Consider the following 20351-nt stretch of genomic DNA (forward strand, 5'->3'; position numbering starts at 1 on the left):
CCCTAAAGGTCTTTTTCCCTCCGGCCTCCCAACTAACACTCTATATGCATTTCTGGATTCGCCCATACGTGCTACATGCCCTGCCCATCTCAAACGTCTGGATTTAATGTTCCTAATTATGTCAGGTGAAGAATACAATGCGTGCAGTTCTGAGTTGTGTAACTTTCTCCATTCTCCTGTCACTTCATCCCTCTTAACCCCAAATATTTTCCTAAGCATCTTATTCTCAAACACCCTTAACCCATGTTCCTCTCTCAAAGTGAGAGTCCAAGTTTCGCAACCATACACAACAACCAGTAATACCATATAACTGTTTTATAAATTCTAACTTTCAGATTTTTTGACAGCAGACTGGTGATAAAATTTCGCAATCGAATAATAACAGGCATTTCCCATATTTATTCTGTGTTGAATTTCCTCCCGAGTATTATTTATATTTGTTACTGTTGCTCCAAGATATTTGAACTTCTCCACCTCTTCAAAAGATAAATTTCCAGTTTTTGTATTTCCATTTCGTACAATACTCTCGTCATTACTATTATTATTATTATTATTATTATTATTATTATTATTATTACTTACTTACTGCCTTTTAAGGAACCCGGAGGTTCATTGCCGCCCTCACATAAGCCCGCCATTGGTCCCTATCCTGTGCAAGATTAATCCATTCTCTATCATCACATCCCACCTCCCTCAAATCCATTTTAATATTATCTTCCCATCTACGTCTCGGCCTCCCTAAAGGTCTTTTTCTCTCCGGCCTCCCAACTAACACTCTATATGCATTTCTGGATTCGCCCATACGTGCTACATGCCCTGCCCATCTCAAGCGTCTGGATTTAATGTTCCTAATTATGTCAGGTGAAGAATACAATGCGTGCAGTTCTGTGTTGTGTAACTTTCTCCATTCTCCTGTAACATCATCCCTCTTAACCTCAAATATTTTCCTAAGCATCTTATTCTCAAACACCCTTAACCCATGTTCCTCTCTCAAAGTGAGAGTCCAAGTTTCGCAACTATACAGAACAACTGGTAATATAACTGTTTTATAAATTCTTTCAGATTTTTTGACAGCAGACTGGTGATAAAATGTCGCAATCGAATAATAACAGGCATTTCCCATATTTATTCTGTGTTGAATTTCCTCCCGAGTATTATTTATATTTATTACTGTTGCTCCAAGATATTTTAACTTCTCCACCTCTTCAAAAGATAAATTTCCAGTTTTTGTATTTCCGTTTCGTATAATATTCTCGTCATTATTATTATTATTATTATTATTATTATTATTATTATTATTATTATATACAATACATGGTATGCACATGGGCAGGTCTTTCACTGCAAACCCAGCATTCTCCTATCTTTCCTATTTTCTGCCTTCCTCTTAGTCCCCGCATATTATGATCCATATCTCTTAATGTCGTCTATCATCTGATATCTTCTTTTGGCCCGAACTCTTCTCCCGTTCACTATTCCTTCCAGGGCATCCTAGCCGAAGTTTCTTCTCAGCTAGTGACTAAACCAATTACTTTTTCTCTTTCTGATCAGCTTCAGCATCATTCTTTCTTCACCCACTCTTTCCAACTTCATTTTGTATTCTGTCTGTCCACTTCACACTCTCCATTCTTCTCCACATCCACATTTCAAATGCTTCTATTCGTTTCTCTTCACTTCGTCGTAATGTCCATGTTTCTGCCTCATACAATGTCACACTCCACAGAAGCACTTCACTAGTCTCTTCCGTAGTTCTTTTTCCAGAGATCCGCAGAAGATGCTCCTTTTTATATTAAAAGCTTACAGTACTTTGTCATTGCTATACTTCTTTTGACTTCCAGGCTACAGCTTATGTTACATTATGGCTTATGGCAATTACATTAATATTCTCATTATAGAAATAGAAATATATATATTCTCCCTGTAACATAGTCCTAGTAAGCTTGTATTAAATTAATTTTCATCATTTTACTACCTATTTCAAATATTAAATTAAATTAGCTCATAAATTAAGTTACTACTTTACCTTATAGATTTATCTAAATTTAAATAAATATGTAGTGAAGAATATTGCTGGTGAACCTTTTAAGTGTAGTGTAAATATTTGTAATTTGAATTTATGTATTGTATTGATTAAGGCTGGTTGAGTGGAAGAGAAGGCCTTATGGCCTTAACTCTGCCAGCGAAAATAAAACATTATTATTATTATTATTATTATTATTATTATTATTATTATTATTATGTTGCTGCTTCTAGTACATCGCAAGTATTTGAAGCTTTTCACCTGTTCTACTGCCTCATTTAAAATTCATAAGTTTATTTTCCTTGGTTGGGGGAACCCAGAAATGCATACAGAGTTTTAGTTGGGAGACCGGAGGGAAAAAGACCACTGGGGAGGCCGAGACGTAGATGGGAGGATAATATTAAAATGGATTTGAGGGAGGTGGGATATGATGATAGAGACTGGATTAATCTTGCACAGGATAGGTACCGATGGCGGGCTTATGTGAGGGCGGCAATGAACCTGCGGGTTTCTTAAAAGCCATTTGTTGTTTTTTTAGTAGGTTATTTTACGACGCTTTATCAACAGCTTAGGTTATTTAGCGTCTGAATGAGATGAAGGTGATAATGCCGGTGAAATGAGTCCGGGGTCCAACACCTAAAGTTACCCAGCATTTGCTCATATTGGGTTGAGGGAAAACCCCGGAAAAAACCTCAACCAGGTAACTTGCCCCGACCGGGAATCGAACCCGGGCCACCTAGTTTCGCGGCTAGACGCGCTAACCGTTACTCCACAGGTGTGGACTTGTTATTGTTGCGACAACCCTAGTCTTCGTCTTGTCTGCATTTATCTTCATTCCATACTGCTCACAGCTGTAATTTAGCTCCAGTAGCATATCCCTTAGTATCGTCTCCTCTTATAGGCTACTAACAACGCCATATCAGCAAATCTTATGCACTTTATTCTTCTTCCTCCTACTTTTACCTCTCCCATGTTCTGAAAACAGCTCTTCACCAAATTCTCGAAGTAGATGTTGAACAGAATAGATGATGAAGGGCATCCTTGTTGTACTTCTCTCCCTATTTCACTTCCTTAAGACATTTTTCTTCTCCTATCCTGACTTTGAGAACGATTACAGATAAAAAAATACTCAAAGCTAAATTCGTCACTTTTTTTAGTTCAAGAGCATAACGGGAGTTCAAACCCGGTAACCCACCCTTGTGAACCCCCTGTCCCAGCCCCAATTTCCCTTCAAAGACGCGTTTTCGCTTACCTTTTAAATGTTTCACCTTCCATTTCCTCGTCCGTTCGTCCGTCTGTAGGTCCGTCCATCCTTTCATGCATTGTTTCACAGCATTCAACTTGTTCCTGCCTTAAGGAAGTTCGCCTTCCAAAACACATTTTAGATAAAGCAATGAAATAAAGAAAACAAGGGTAAATACGAAAAATAAACACATAGACTAAGAAAAGGAATACTTACCATGTTTCATGTGTTGCTAACGCCTCTAAAAGAAGAGACGTTTCTTATGACCTTGTTCATCAGGTTCCTGTGTGCCCATTCAACAGGATACTCACAACAACCACCACTTCCAGAAACAGAATTTTTATTAGCCGTCTTCCTCTACAACTAGTGGATTAACAACAATAATAAAGTTATTACATACAACAAATATTTCAAGAAATCTCACAGACGCACCGAGTCGCTCGGGGGTCCCGGAACATTGCCCAGACACTTTCAAAGGCATCTGTGTAATGTGCTCTTTCTATCCAATGGTGGTACTTTTGCGTGAGTCACCCAAGCGTCCCCATATATGAACAATGCGCCGAAGCTGTAGTTCTTTTTCCTGCCGTAGGCGTTGCAGTCGGTGCACCTTGGGAGGAGAACTACATAGTAGCCTATCGCATGATGATTAATGGAGCAATGGTGGTAGAGTTTCGGTAGTGGAAACGGGCGTATCCCACGAAAAACACATCACTTGTCCACTTGAACCCGCAGGAATTCGAACCTGGGGTTACCGGTGTAGAAAATCGAAACTATAATCGTTTGGCTAACTGCTTGCTCTATGTAATAATAATTTTTGTAATAACGCAATATTTGATTGACTTTGAGAATTCTATTAACAATGTCTATCTAATGGGTAGACTGCAGAAGTTCATGCAAATTCATATTTTGATTAATAGGGTATTTATATCTAAATAAATGGGTGATTTCGGTGTTAAACCTGCCATTATTTCGGCGACTATTTCGTAAAATAAGTTGTCAATTTGGTGGTTATTTCGTGAAATAAACTGTCAATTAAATGTATTATGCTATATTTAATATCTATAAAACTTTATCTTACTTTATTTTGCTTACATATACAGGGTGTTTCAGAAATACTTTGACAAACCTTGGGGGCACGTTCCTCACACCAAAACAAGAAAAAAAAGTTCATATACACATATGAACGAAAATCCTTAAATTTTTTAGTTATTAATGAAAGAACATAATGAAACATCTGTTAAATATTGTCAGCTTGGTAGCAAGTGTTGCAACTTTAAACAATTCAGAAACTCATAACAAATGTTCAAATGACAAATGGCTGTAGTAAACAAGTCTCCTTGACAACACATAGCCATCTATGATACAATGGGTGCATCAGCAGACTTGTATCGATAACTCATTGGATTATCTAACAAAATGAATTATTATCGGTTACAGACTTAAGTAAGTTGTTAGATTGTACCTCGAAACGCGTTGAACATAAACTTTCATTATTATGAGTTTCTGAATTGATTAAAGTTGCAACACTTGCTACCAAGCTGACAATATCTAACAGATGTTTCATTATGTTCTTTCATTAATAATTAAAAACTAAGGATTTGCGGACATATGGTTGTATGAACTTTTTTTCTTGTTTTGGTGTGAGAAAAACATGCCCCCAAGATTTGTCAAAGTACAGTATTTCTGAAACACCCTGTATATCACATCAGCAACGCCAAACTATGAACTGAGCGTGGTTTCTTCATTGTCCGCGTTTGTGCGACAGTCTGTGGGTATTTTCTTGTACGCAGAAAAACCCCTTTCACTGTCCATAGACGTAGGGAGCCACGCACTTTCTGCAAAAAATTCACTCCAAATTCATTGAAATCTTCTTCTAGAAATGATTTGAAGTTAAGAAAAAAGCATTGGTTTCATGGGCCTTGCCTAGTAGCTACATTGTAGAAGCTATATGTGGTAGGTTAGCGTTTCTATGGCAACTGGACATATGATGGAATAGTCCCATATGCTCAATGCTTTTTTCTTAATGTAAAATCTTCTATAGCCCTTCGAAACCTCATAGCATCAAAATATAGCCTCCGGTGCATGACATACTGCTACTACAGCAATCTTTGCTACAGTCGACTAGATAAATCGATCTTTTTTCGATAACCATAGAGATTATGTTACCAAGCGATTGGCAAATTGACTGAAACAAAAGTCAAAACTAAAATTCTTTCAACCATTTATTATCATAATACATACTTACTTACTTATTGGCTTTTAAGGAACCCGGAGGTTCATTGCCGCCCTCACATAAGCCCGCCATTGATCCCTATCCTGAGCAAGATTAATCCAGTCTCTACCATCATATATCACCTCCCTCAAATCCATTTTAATATTATCTTCCTATCTACGTCTCGGCCTCCCCAAAGGTCTTTTTCCCTCCGGCCTCCCAACTAACACTCTATATGCATTTCTGAATTCGCCCATACGTGCTACATGCCCTGCCCATCTCAAACGTCTGGATTTAATGTTCCTAATAATGTCAGGTGAAGAATATAATGCGTGCAGTTCTGTGTTGTGTAACTTTCTCCATTCTCCTGTAACTTCATCCCTCTTAGCCCCAAATATTTTCCTAAGAATCTTATTCTCAAACACCCTTAATCTCTGTTCCTCTCTCAAAGTGAGAGTCCAAGCTTCACAACCATATAGAACAACCGGTAATGTAGCCGTTTTATAAATTCTAACTTTCAGATTTTTTGACAGCAGACTAGATGACAAAAGCTTCTCAACCGAATAATAACAGGCGTTTCCCATATTTATTTTGCGTTTAATTTCCTCCTGAGTGTCATAATATGTATCATAATACATTGCTCTCTTAAATTGACTAAGAATTTTCGGAATTAAATCAATGGCTTTTCCAAAACAAGTTATGAAATGTTTAATATAAAACAATTTTTATCTCGAAAAGAAAGCAAAAATGAGCAAAATTTATTAAACGTTTTTGTTTGAAATATCTCAAAGAATAACTCCCTGAAATTATGACATTTCTTACGGTTCATTCTATGTATTGGTTATTAGTATTACAATGTCGTACCATTAAAATAATACTGTCGTAACTATCAAAATATAGTTTTGAGTAAATGCAAGATAAACATTTCAAAGTCGAACCGAAGGTGTAATTATCCATTTACTAATTTTCCTATATCGCATCATCAATACTTCCTCGCCTAACTACCTCTCGGTGCGTTTTAATTTCTTATCCTCTTATCACAGCCTGGGCACTCGTTCTAAAAATGGTCCTTTATTATCTATGCCTTGCCATAAAACAGCTCACTATTCTTCCTCTTTCACATCATCAGCAATTCGTTTCTGGAACTTCCTACCCAGTACCCTCAGGAACTGTAGAACGATATTGCAATTTAAAAGTAAATTATTCAAACACGTGACCAGTAATAAGCCATATAACTCCTAGTTTCAGATTAAATTTTCCCGTTCCTTTATCCTATCATGATTGTTGTATGTAGTGTTATCATTGAAATTACAAATCTTGATTGTAATCCTAAAATTATTAGTACATATTTTACTTATTTTTCTGAAAATATTTTCTTTCTCATTCAATCATGTTTAATTCTCCTTTGTGTGTAGCTATGTGTTCTTTCCTCAGTACTGTATAGTTATAATTTACGTTTGAATTTGTAATTATTCTTGTAATTTGTAATATTGGTTCACTTACCACATGCATAATCATTGAGTGTAACTTCTAAGCCTTATATTATTTTGTAATATTATTTAGTAGGCCTATGTTTGCATTATTTCACTCAACTTGTCTTTGTATGACTACATCAATTTTTAGTTTCTTTAAATATTAGTCTGTAATTATTAACTTGTATTACTGCAAATTATATCAGCTTGTTTTGTTTCTGGCTAAGTGAAAGAGAAGGCCTGATGGCCTTAACTTCGTCAGAATAAATAATAATAATAATATTAATATTAATATAATAATAATATTAATAATAATATAATAATATAATAATATTATTATTATTATTATTATTATTATTATTATTATTATTAAAATTCAAATATCTTGGAGCAACAGTAACAAATATAAATGACACTCGGGAGGAAATTAAACGCAGAATAAATATGGGAAATGCGTGTTATTATTCGGTTGAGAAGCTCTTATCATCCAGTCTGCTGTCCAAAAATCTGAAAGTTAGAATTTATAAAACAGTTATATTACCGGTTCTTCTGTATGGTTGTGAAACTTGGACTCTCACTTTGAGAGAGGAACATAGGTTCAGGGTGTTTGAGAATAAGGTGCTTAGGAAAATATTTGGGGCTAAGCGGGATGAAGTTACAGGAGAATGGAGAAAGTTACACAACACAGAACTGCACGCATTGTATTCTTCACCTGACATAATTAAGAACATTAAATCCAGATGTTTGAGATGGGCAGGGCATGTAGCACGTATGGGCGAATCCAGAAATGCATATAGAGTGTTAGTTGGGAGACCGGAGGGAAAAAGACCTTTAGGGAGGCCGAGACGTAGATGGGAGGATAATATTAAAATGGATTTGAGGGAGGTGGGGTATGATGATAGAGACTGGATTAATCTTGCACAGGATAGGGACCGCTGGCGGGCTTATGTGAGGGCGGCAATGAACCTTCGGGTTCCTTAAAAGCCATTTGTAAGTAAGTATTATTATTATTATTATTATTATTATTATTATTATTATTATTATTATTATTATTATAAATCTCAGGATTACCAAGTATTAGTATGATGTCTGCAGTTTTTTTTGGAGTTACAACAGTATTAAAATTCTCGCAAATCTTTCTGGAACTTGTGAGGAAAGAGGAAGTTAGCAAGCAAGCCTTGATGATGGTGATCCTGTGCAGGGGTGGATCTAGCAAAGAGATTGGGGTAGAAAAGGAAGGAGCAATGAGCCAATGAGAGTAAAGAAAAGTATGCTCAGTTGCTTAGAAGAAATCGACCTGTAGGCGAGATGCCGCCGATATTTTTTAAACTAAAATATAGCAAGCCTGCTAAAAGGGGATGAACAAGCGAGACTGTTCTCAATGTATACAATTTTAAGTAGAAATAACAAGAGTAGTAAAAAATAAGATACAGAGCGTAGCAGAGGCAAACAAGATGTTCAACAACAGTGAAGAGGATTTTGCCTGAACAAAAATAACATGGGGCTGACTGCAAAATACCAATTCTACGCGAAATCACTCATCATTCAGTGGGAAGCCATAGTTTAAGGAATGTTTTAAGAGACGTAAGTCTAAGAAGATGGAGAAAAATAGAAGAGTTCTGATCGAGAGGCAAAGAACAATATCATCTCTATCGGTCATGAAGTTCAGAGAGGAAGACCAATCCATGATGGTAGTGGGAAGATAACTACAGTGAAACCTGTTCAAATCGGAACCTGAATAATCCGGAATCCTGTCTCTTTCGGAACAATTTATTGGTCCCGGCAAAATTCATATGTATTATGTGTAATTTTTCCTGAATAAAACGGAAACTGTCCAACGCGGAAACGGAAATTGTCTGCTACTGTTCAAAACGGAAATAATATTTTGGATACAATACTTTAATGTAAACTATATTTTGAAACAGTATGTGCTTTCAAGGAATGTACGAAATACTAGTAGGTCACTAAGATAAAAACAAATTTTCTTTGTAAAATTTTTGAGGGTGCGAGGGTGTGTTGGCCTGATGGTCATAAATTTTATTACCCTATTGACTAGGCAGACGAGTCCCTTCAAAGATGTTCAATGGTTCACTCGTAGCTGGGTAGAACGCAAATGTATTAATGATTTCGTGATAAAAAAAAAGTTGCGTAAAAATGTTGCACTATCATTAATTGATGAAGTAAAAGTTATCGAGGAAAATGAGAAACGAAGAGTATGGAAAATAATGTTGAAATTTATGAATGGAAAACTCAGGTGTAACTTAACACTTTCAAAAATAAAGGCCGTATCATGAATGAGTGGCTTGCGGTCAATAATGGTGACATAAAAGGAAAGAGAAAACAACTGGTTACATAGAAATAAATGAAGTATTGTGGGAGTGGATTGGTCTTGCCCTTTCAAAGATCATGCAAATTTCTGGACCTATTCTGCAAAGAAAACCCTTGAACTGGCAAAGAAATTAAATAATCCAGAATTCTAGGCTCCTAGTCCAATTAAATAATGTGCTGTGATATACAGTACAGTATTATATTATAGTGTTAGATACAAAATTTAGTGTAATTAATAAACTTCATAGTGTTTAATGAGTGAGTTACGATACAATTTATACAGGAAATGAGATTTTCATCAAGATCATTCACCAATTAAATAAGCGACAGGAAGCTGATTTAATGTCAGTAGTGTTAAACGGAATATTTTGTAATTCCTACAATTTGCGGCATGCCATTTTGTTTTTCATTTATACAAATAATAAATATTTCATTTTATCTTCACACCTGAATAACACGGAAACCTGTATACAACGGAAAAAATAGGGCCATGTCATTTCCGTCTTGAACAGGTTTCACTGTATATATACATAGAAGCCACAATGATAGAGGGTAGGATGGAGATCATAATAATAAATTAAAAAGAAAGCAGTAGTGCTAGTGTAGTGGCAGTAATTTCTAACGATAACAATAAATGAACAGTCTGTAACGTTTTATTGGCTTTGGTGACTTACTGGCATTTTAGGTCTATTTACACGAGTTCTGAGTGTACTTCTACTGTCACGGCGAATAGCAGGAGGGTATCGGTTGCGGACTACAGCTGGTTGGGATACAGCTTACAAGGTGGATAGCGACTCGCTTCTTTGCTTAACATTTAAAACTTCAGGAGCCAAAGGGATCTGCAATATTTATATTCTAGGGGTGCGATATACTGTCAAATTTAATTACGTCTTCAATATACTGAATCAGACAATTATTTTACAGTACATAAGTGTTCTTACATGGAAGGTTTAAAACATACATGGGCACAATTTTCGGTTATGTGAGGCACTCGATTTGAAATAGTTTGTTTACTAGGAGAGGAGACTGCAGAGTAGGATGGGAAATATAAACTGCTGTGACCTGCGTCACCTTATCGTAATCGCTAAGGCGGTCAGTGGCGAATTATTAGGAAAGCGCTTGGTTAACGTGAGAGACTCGAAAACTTTTATTCAATTTGGCAAATTAATTCGGCAGCTTTAATCATAAACCTCTTTACTATTTCTCCATCATTGAATTGATTTAAATCACAGGCGAGAAATTGCGTAACTAGCCAATAATATTCCATATTCTTGAATATTCTGGCGTTTATCAAGATTACTTAATAGATTTGCACGTTCTCGACCTAAAATAATTTCAGAAAATCATATTTCGTTTTCTACGCACATTTAATATTTTTTTTTTATAAATTTCTTTTGGAAATAATACGTACAAACAACATTTAATTCCTCTTAGGCTACCTTTTAATGCAGCGTATTTAAGGTATAATGTCGTACTTAGTATACTATGCAAATGTTAAGATCATAAATTTTCTTCGGAATAGTACGAAAAATAACATTTAATTTGTCTTACCCTCTAATTCAGCATGTTCTTTATGACATAAGGAGTAATGTCGTTGTATATTAAATTTATTAATGCCTAATAGGATTTTAGAGCATAACATACATCGGATGTTCTCCCCTTCTAAACAGCAAAAAAACTCTTCCTCCCATTTCTCATGAAATAATAGTTTTCTAACTCGTACACACTGCTTTGATAATGCCATTATGCCACCACTGATATTGCTTATGAAACTGATATAGAACCTGCCCACGCCTAGGAGCTGCGTGAGGGAGGGATGGGGTCTGTGAAGGTGATGTCACTCAGAGCGATAAGCTCTGTGAAGGTCAGTGAGGAACAAATTCTCAAGTGAGGCACGATGCCCATCCATGGTTTAAAATTACTTTCAAACCGGTCATCACTGATCGTGCGCAATAGTTGAGGTTGGAAAATTTTCAAACAGTTGTCAAACCATCACGAACTCGCTGCAGAAACAGGGCCTACATTTCTGGTGTGGAAGAGACATGATGGTTTGAATTTCACAAGAGTAAATAAATAAATAAATAAATAAATAAATAAATAAATAAATAAATAAATAAATAAATAAATAAGTGAATGAATGAAGATCTCCGAGACGTACCGGTAACCCTAACTATGCATGAACTTCCGCACTCTACTTGTGACGTACCGATGTACGGAATCCTGGGACAAGAGTCTGTACACCCCGGAGCGACGCGCAGCGCCAGCCATCTGCGCCTGAGCGGTAGAGAACACTCAACATACACAACTGTCAACACCGAGACAATGGAAGGCGGGCGGGTCCAATTTGTGCGCCGCCGAGTCCTGTGCCCCCGCGCGACTGGGCGCCGCCTTGCCGGTGCTGCCATCTACAGCCACGCTTTGCGCACTAGAGTCCGCAGCGCCCACAACCTTGCTGCCATCTAGATAACTGGGCCGCTCCAGCTTCTGCGACATGCTGCCATCTATCGACAGGTCCTGAACACTGTTGCGAGCGTAGCCCGACTGCAGGTCTGTCGATAAGTTATTGTTATTGCTGGGATACTGTGGCGGGTATATTGACCGCGACCCCGCCGGGGCTCTGAAGGGGCTGCCCTGCTCGTTGCTAGAGGGGGTGCCGCTCGCTAGATACTGTTGGAAGTGGTGCAGGGGGGTGTAGCCCCCCACCGTGCTCCCCGTGCCCCCGTACATAGCGAGCATGTCGCCGTACGTGGGCCCGGTTGAATCGGACGCGCTGGACACCGCAGTGGTGCCGCCCCGCGCGTGGTGCATGCCGTGACTGGTGCTGCCCTCTGCTGCGGCGCCGCCGTACGCTGCCATGTTGAACAGAGCCTCGGGGTCGCACACGAACTTGTACACGTAGCGCTCTCCTGCGGCAGAAACACACAACATCACGATACAGAAACAAGACACGGTTTTCATTGTTGCGTAATCTATCTACATCGCATGTCGCTTCAAATATTTCAGTTGAAAATAACCATAATTCATTCATCTGAATTCTTGTGACCTTGAACAGATACTACAGCGATTTGCACAATAACCGAATGGCTATTACTCCATAATCTACGTTGCGTAGCTCAATTTACGAAATGGTATTTTGTATGATATTTCACTTTATATTATTAAATTTATAATTTTATCTATGACTGACTAAGGCTGCCAGGTCTCGCGTGTTTTATAGGTTCTCCCATATTTTACCCACAATCTCCCGTCTCACGTATTTGATAATATTTTCTCCCGCAATTTAATTATTTATTTGCTAGTTATTTAAATAGTAAATATGAATAGTGCTATGATGCTATGAAAATTAGTCTAAATACATATTTTTAAGTATAATCTACAATGACAAATTCTCATTAATTTTCAATCTGTTTTGATATTGGAAATTTCAATTGTGAAAGTTTCTGAATGAATACAAAGGAAGTGGTGAATCTTAATAGTGCTATGAGATTCATTTTAAATTACTTTTGTGCGAGATCGTGCGTATTTGCTTGCTTTCCGCACAAAACCAATAAGCGGTAAGTGTGAAATACCACATTCAGTATTCCCAACGTAACACACATAACAATTTCCCTCTTCTTACCGCTTAAGCACGACATTCATTTTACTGCTTTAGGCTTTTAACATATTATTTTTAGAGACGTTTAACATAGTAATAATTATAAATTGGAAACTTACCACTGCAATTTCACCTAAATTGCACTGTTAATTATTGTTTTTAAATATTTGCAAAAATTAAGTAAACTCTACAACACCACAAAAGTTACTGCATTTGTAATGCAAGTAACATTAAGGAAGCCGTGAAAAAATCAACAAGATTCCAGATGCCGATGTTATTACTGCAATATGTTATATAAATAATATTGTTAAAATATTAAAATGAAAAATAAATCATTACATAACCTTACCGTTTGTTTTAAGTTCGCATTTATAGACTGGGGGGGGGGGAAGACAGACGTATATCACGGCCTGCTGGAATATAGTAAACACAGAAAACATTTTATAGCAACAATGTTGAAGATAGATATTTTAGTTTTTAAAAGTTGCCGTCATTGAACAGAAACCAAGATGGAGATTTCATTGCAACTAATTAGAAATTCGTCTTTCAGGTATGTAATAAACGATCTTCGCACAAAATAATGTACGATACACGAGCGGTATGTTTGTTTTCATGTTCTCGGAAATTAAAAAAGCTCAACTACGTTTCGCTTTTCCAATCTTTTCCTCGAACATGAAAACATCAACGTACCGCTCTTGTAACACATATTACTATTCCGTACAGTTATACTGTATACGTGTATAACATGCTCCTGAAGCTGAACATGTCGATAATATCTTGATGGAACGATTTTGGTAATCATTTCCAAAATCTCCCGTATTTTCAGTTTTAAAACCTCGCAACCCTATCCACGATTGGTATCTAAACTGATATTTCTTTCCCTGTTCTTGGCAACCTGAATTTTTTTTTATAGTGGGCGCCATCGATTTAGGCAGATGGATTTTGTTAATCAGAACTCCAGAGCGAGTTACTTATGGCAGCAAGTTCGGTTGTTATCTTCGTCGCAGCTGGAATGGGTGAGACATAAGAGTAAACATACATTCCTGATTATCCTAGTGGACTCGGATGGACAGTCACCTCCAAAAACAATGCACATATAACCACATTTATGGAACTCCAGTAGTCTATACAGTATATGTGTGCATGCGTAAGAAAAGGGACCAATTCCCGGCACACCGTTTTCGAGATAATAACTCACTCTCTCTTTGACAACAAACATATAAGGCAACAATAAAATCTATACATTAATTCATTTATAACTTCTTCACAAACAACACATTATAATGAAAAGGCCTAGAATTTACAATTAGTCTATAAACTTAGTCAATAATTCATTCACTAACTCGTTCAAAAATTCATTCAATAATTCACTCGTTCAAAAATTCATTCACTACTCACATTCAATAATTCATTCACTAACTGGTTCAATAAAGTAGACCTATTCATTAAGGAGGTACTATGGTGAAATAATGGTGAAAAATTAAGAAAATCCACTTAAAAATTTATTGTGACTTTCTATTTAGACCGAGCTAAAAAAACTAATTAATTTATGTTCCCATGCCTATTTTGAAGCTTTTGAGCTAATATGAACTAAAAATTATGAAAATTGTGACGCAAGGAGCCTTTTTAGTGACGTCAATATAAAATATATTTAAAAAATATTACTTCAAAGCTATTAGCCCTAATGGCAACAAATTTTGTACAGATGATAGTATTGTAGGCATGTTTATGGAGTTTAAAATTCACAAATTTTGGATGAAAATTGTAAAAGATTTAAAACTCACATAAGTGTCTCCTTAACTCATAAGTTCAATAATTCAGCTACTAACTCAGTCAATAATTCGTTCACCAATTCACTCGTTCAATAAAGCATTAATTAACTCACACATTCAATAACTGATTTATTCACTCATTTAATAATTCGTACAGTAACTCACTAATTCAGTAATTTATTCATTAACTAATTCAATAATTCATTAACCGAATCATTCAATAATTCATTAACCGAATCATTCAATAATTCATTAACCGAATCATTCAATAATTCATTAACTCACTCATTCAATAATTAATCCATTAACGTACGCATTAACTCACGCACTCAATAATTGATTCATTAACTCACGTATTCAATAATTCATTAACTCACTCATTCAATAATTAATCCATTAACTTACGCATTAACTCACGCACTCAATAATTGTTTCATTAACTCACGTATTCAATAATTCATTATCTCACTCATTCAATAATTAATCCATTAACTTACGCATTAACTCACGCACTCAATAATTGATTCATTAACTCACGTATTCAATAATTCATTAACTCACTCATTCAATAATTAATCCATTAACTTACGCATTAACTCACGCACTCAATAATTGATTCATTAACTCACGTATTCAATAATTCATTAACTCACTCATTCAATAATTAATCCATTAACTTACGCATTAACTCACGCACTCAATAATTGATTCATTAACTCACGTATTCAATAATTCATTAACTCACTCATTCAATAATTAATCCATTAACTTACGCATTAATTCACGCACTCAATAATTGATTCATTAACTCACGTATTCAATAATTCATTAACTCACTCATTCAATAATTAATCCATTAACTTACGCATTAACTCACGCACTCAATAATTGATTCATTAACTCACGTATTCAATAATTCATTAACTCACTCATTCAATAATTAATCCATTAACTTACGCATTAACTCACGCACTCAATAATTGATTCATTAACTCACGTATTCAATAATTCATTAACTCACTCATTCAATAATTAATCCATTAACTTACGCATTAACTCACGCACTCAATAATTGATTCATTAACTCAAGTATTCAATAATTCATTAACTCACTCATTCAATAATTAATCCATTAACTTACGCATTAACTCACGCACTCAATAATTGATTCATTAACTCAAGTATTCAATAATTCATTAACTTATTTAATAACCCATTCACTAACTTATTCAATAATATTAGTCACTCATTCATAATTCACTCACTAATTCGCACATTGTCATGTACAGGCCGAGAAAAGTTACTTTTTACTCAAGATAGGAATGAATATAAAGTAACAGTAGACCTACGCCGCATCTGCATAGGCTACTGCATTTGGAGTGATAAATTAGAAGTGTACACTACTTATGTTTATTAGGCATAATGCTGCATTTGAGATTCTAACAGCCTTCAATGTCAATTCCCTTACCTGTTCAAATTTTTCCTCTCGTGACAGCAGTAACCATGCATAGACACAATCATGCTAAAACAATAAGAAACAAAATGAAAAAAACAGACATGCAGTATGCAATTATATTCTACAGTCGTTGACAATATTGCGCATACAGCTAGCGATCCAAGCGGCAAATAACTAACATTACTGGGAAACTCAGCTGTTTATATGTTATGGTGGTGATACAGATGCGAAAAATTTATTAGAAGAATGAGAGTTTCGAAAGGACCGTATTGTTCAGGCTTCAAATTACAGCAATAACAAAGAATGAAACCTAGAACTGCATTGTTTCGCTTTCTCCAAAGATAAAAGAAAAATCCATACATATTTTAGTGTAGACGAACTGGCTTACGCTTGGTATGTGTTATCAGGGTGCGAATTAAGATTTATGAGGGAGGGTATAGAATCCTAGATAGAGAATATAGAGAATACCACACATAAAATTATTATTATCCTCATTCGATACAGCTCAACGCTTGGTCGCACTGAGTTGCTTGTCTTGCATCTTGGTCATAATAATAATTATATCCATGAGCAGGCTTAAGGTAAGATGTGTAATTCCTAAGTTAATGATTGTTGTCAGCTTGTCGGTGATGATAATACATCAATATTATTTTCTTTGCTTACTTTATACTGTACTTTATAAAGTATACTCGTATTAAAAAAATATATTTTGTGATGGGGGGACAGAAGTTATTCCTGGCAGGAATGTTAATATGAATTAATGAGAGGGGGATAACTTTCCAACAGGGGAAATCCCCCCCATTCTCCCCGTTAATTCGCACCCTGTGTGTTATTCACTTGGTTAAGGGGAGAGGATGGTATTTTTTGGTGAAAAATGAGTAAACTAAAAAAAAATTCTTTAAAATACCCTGTGATATGTGTGGAATGCATTGCATAACATTTTGTGGGTATTTTTGTGCCCTTTGTGTTGAAACGTCATTTTTAAACTTCCTGCGCTATGGATTTTTAAATCACACGCCCGCTTTTATCGGTTTCCAGTAACTTCATTTTTTTTTTTTGCTACGTTGCCAGACAAAAATGGATATAATTTCTGATCTATTAAAGATATATGCATGAAATTTAGAACACACATTCTTTAGACTATTAGGAAACTTTTCTCTGAAACAGAAGTTTGTTAATTGATTTCATTTTAAAAATACGTCCGTTTGTTTGCAAGAAAGGAAATCAGAAAGTTGTTATTAAATTTTAATTGTTTATTTTACAAAGGTAGGGACTAATATCAAAATTCTGTTACAGACAGTTTGTAGAACATGCTTTTGCAAATACATTGCAAAAACTGTTTGAATCTATTTCTAAAAACAGTTTAGATATATCGGTTTTAGTACAATCCTGCATTGGGTATATATTTTTTTCAAATTTGGGCCCCCAAATTTTTTTTTTTATATTTTTATTTGGTTGAGTTGCCACAGCTATTAGCTCTCTACGTACAAAAATTGATATTTTACACCAAATAGGAAAAAAGTTAAAAACAAAATACCATCATCTCCCCTTAAGTTTCGAGTTTTTATCATTTTATTTCCTATAATCACTTACAAAAACTGATCAAAAGTGCGACCACAAGTCAAGTGATAATAATAATAATAATAATAATAATAATAATAATAATAATAATAATAATAATGAACAGTAAAGAAAAATATAGGCCTACAGATCGTCATTGTAATTTTTGTAGTTACTGTACACAATAACCAATGTCTCGAACAATTGCAAAATTTCAATTATCTGGGTTGTGAAATATCTTATCAAAATGAAAAAGATGTGAACAAGAAAATTACTAAATTTACACAAATTCTAGGAATAATAAACAATGCATTAAAAGCTAAATTAGTACAAAAATCTACAAGAATAAAAATATATAATACACTAGCATTACCCTCCCTTTTATACGGAAGCGAGATTTGGTCATTAAAGAAAAAAGGCATGAACAGAATCAAAGCAACGGAAATGAAATTTTTCAGGAGGACAGCAGGATATACTCTTTTAGACCGAAAAAGGAATGAGGAAATTTTAGAACAATTAGAAGTAGAGTCAGTAGAAGAAAAAATCAGCAGATACAAATTCAATTGGCTAGATCATGTAAGAAGAATGGAAAATTCAAGGATCCCAAAAATTATGATGCAATATAAACCTAGAGGACATCGTCGACCAGGAAGACCTTTAAGAAGACTGCTAGATGGGGCCGAAACAGGTCTACAGAGGCCTAATTCGTGAAGGATGATGATGATGATGATGAGTGTATTTTTTTAAGCAACAGATAAATTTTATTAAATGGAGAACAGAATCTATTTCGATACTTTAGTAGCGCAAAGCAAGTTCTAACGTAAAGCTTGCATTTGCTAAGCTCCGGAATCTTTCTTTTTTTTTTTAGATTTATAATAAGCCAGAGGCAAAAAATTACTTTTAATGTCGTCTATGGAAGCAGAATTTTTTTCTCTACAAGAACTGTAGCTTTTTCTTGTATGATAATTAGGAAGTTAAGATTTCAATACATTAATTTTAGCATTGAAATCCCTACGGTGAATGTTCCAATCCACCACCAGGTATAGATTTCTTTTCTACATTAATTTATATTATAATACAATATGATCCTGTTTGAGGTGTTTCATTTTATTCCAGAACAGTAGTTGCTAGTCGACATTATAGAATAAATTAGCAAGAAATGACCACTGCTCAATGGTATGGACTAGCCAGCCCACAGCTGTGGAGGAATGGTTAGCATGTCTTACTGTGAAATTAGCGGGCTTCAAATCCTGGTTGGGACAAGTTATCTGGTTGAGGTTTTTTCCGAGGTTTTCCCTCAAGTAATTGAAGCAAGATTGCTGGGTAAGTTTCGCCATCATAATTACACTTCCCCTCTTTCATTATCATCCCCTTTTCTCTTTCCATATTTAGGGCTTGCCCGATGTAGAGAAGGCTGCGGGACGACTTCGTAGTATGTGGTCATTAGTTGCTGGTGGTAGTGTCAATGTACCGTGGGCTCTCCAGTGGAGCTCCTTGTAAATCGAGGGTTGAGGGACAGAGGTGATGCCTACGCGGAAAGTAAAGGTATTCTGTAGGCTGGCTGTCGGGAAGTTCGGGGCAGTCCATAGGGGAATCCCGGGTAATACTGTGCAATGGGTCCACCCAAGCGGCCTACGCGAGAGGGCAGTCCTCAGCGATGCCCCTTCCCTCAAGGGGGACTAATAAATGAACTAGGCAAGCATAACGAGCCCAACAAATTAGGCGAATCCTGTGGTCATACCTACCTGCCCTGATGATGGAAACTGTATGTAGTTGAGAAGCGTTGAAAATGTCAATTTTCAGGACACAGTGGAACATCTGAAAGTCTATTTCTGAAAACATTCAGCGTGAAAGCCTTAAAAAGGGAAATCATTGCCACCACAAAATTCGTTCCCTTACAACGTGCATTTTATTTATGCAAGATACGCAAATATGGGGAATAAAATCACCTAAACGCGAGAATGTACTGGTTCGCAAATGGCTTTTTCCGAGTTCATTATGTTTTACTACAGAGTAACACCAGCTGAACACGAAAAACGCCACTCAGCTGAATGGCGACACCCAAAGGAATACACAAGGCATGCAAAACTAATTTCTGTTTTACCACCGTTTACTACTGACGTGCAGCATCCTATTTCGAAATTCATAACAACTACCGACCCACTTTCCTCAGTCAGAAGTTTATGTCTTCTATCAAGATAAATTGTTATAGAGGGAGTAAATAAAGTATCTCAATACCAATTTTTTTCTTAATTCATTCATGCAAAGCAAAGGGAGATGCACTATCAACTTTACTTTTTAACTTCGCTCTAGAATATGCCATTAGGAAAGTTCAGGATAACAGGCAGGGTTTGGAATTGAACGGGTTACATCAGCTTCTTGTCTATGCAGATGACGTGAATATGTTAGGAGAAAATACACAAACGATTAGGGAAAACACGGAAATTTTACTTGAAGCAAGTAAAGCGATCGGTTTGGAAGTAAATCCCGAAAAGACAAAGTATATGATTATGTCTCGTGACCAGAATATTGTACGAAATGGAAATATAAAATTTGGAGATTTATCCTTCGAAGAGGTGGAAAAATTCAAATATCTTGGAGCAACAGTAACAAATATAAATGACACTCGGGAGGAAATTAAACGCAGAATAAATATGGGAAATGCGTGTTATTATTCGGTTGAGAAGCTCTTA

General features: G+C 35.8%; 1 protein-coding gene across 1 annotated transcript in view; it reads right to left on the reverse strand.

Moving 5' to 3' along the window:
- Positions 1-3586: 3586 nt before the first annotated feature.
- Positions 3587-20351, reverse strand: part of LOC138704379 (uncharacterized) — a 53759-nt gene continuing 36994 nt past the window's right edge. The window contains exons 5-6 of the mRNA XM_069832208.1: positions 11482-12181; positions 3587-3626 (exon numbers count right to left, since the gene is read on the reverse strand). Of these exons, the coding sequence (XP_069688309.1) occupies positions 11568-12181 (614 nt within the window). The 3' untranslated portion in view covers positions 3587-3626; positions 11482-11567. The remainder of the gene's footprint in view (positions 3627-11481; positions 12182-20351) is intronic.

This window comes from Periplaneta americana, chromosome 8 (genome assembly GCF_040183065.1).
Source record: "Periplaneta americana isolate PAMFEO1 chromosome 8, P.americana_PAMFEO1_priV1, whole genome shotgun sequence".
NCBI lineage: Eukaryota > Metazoa > Arthropoda > Insecta > Blattodea > Blattidae > Periplaneta > Periplaneta americana.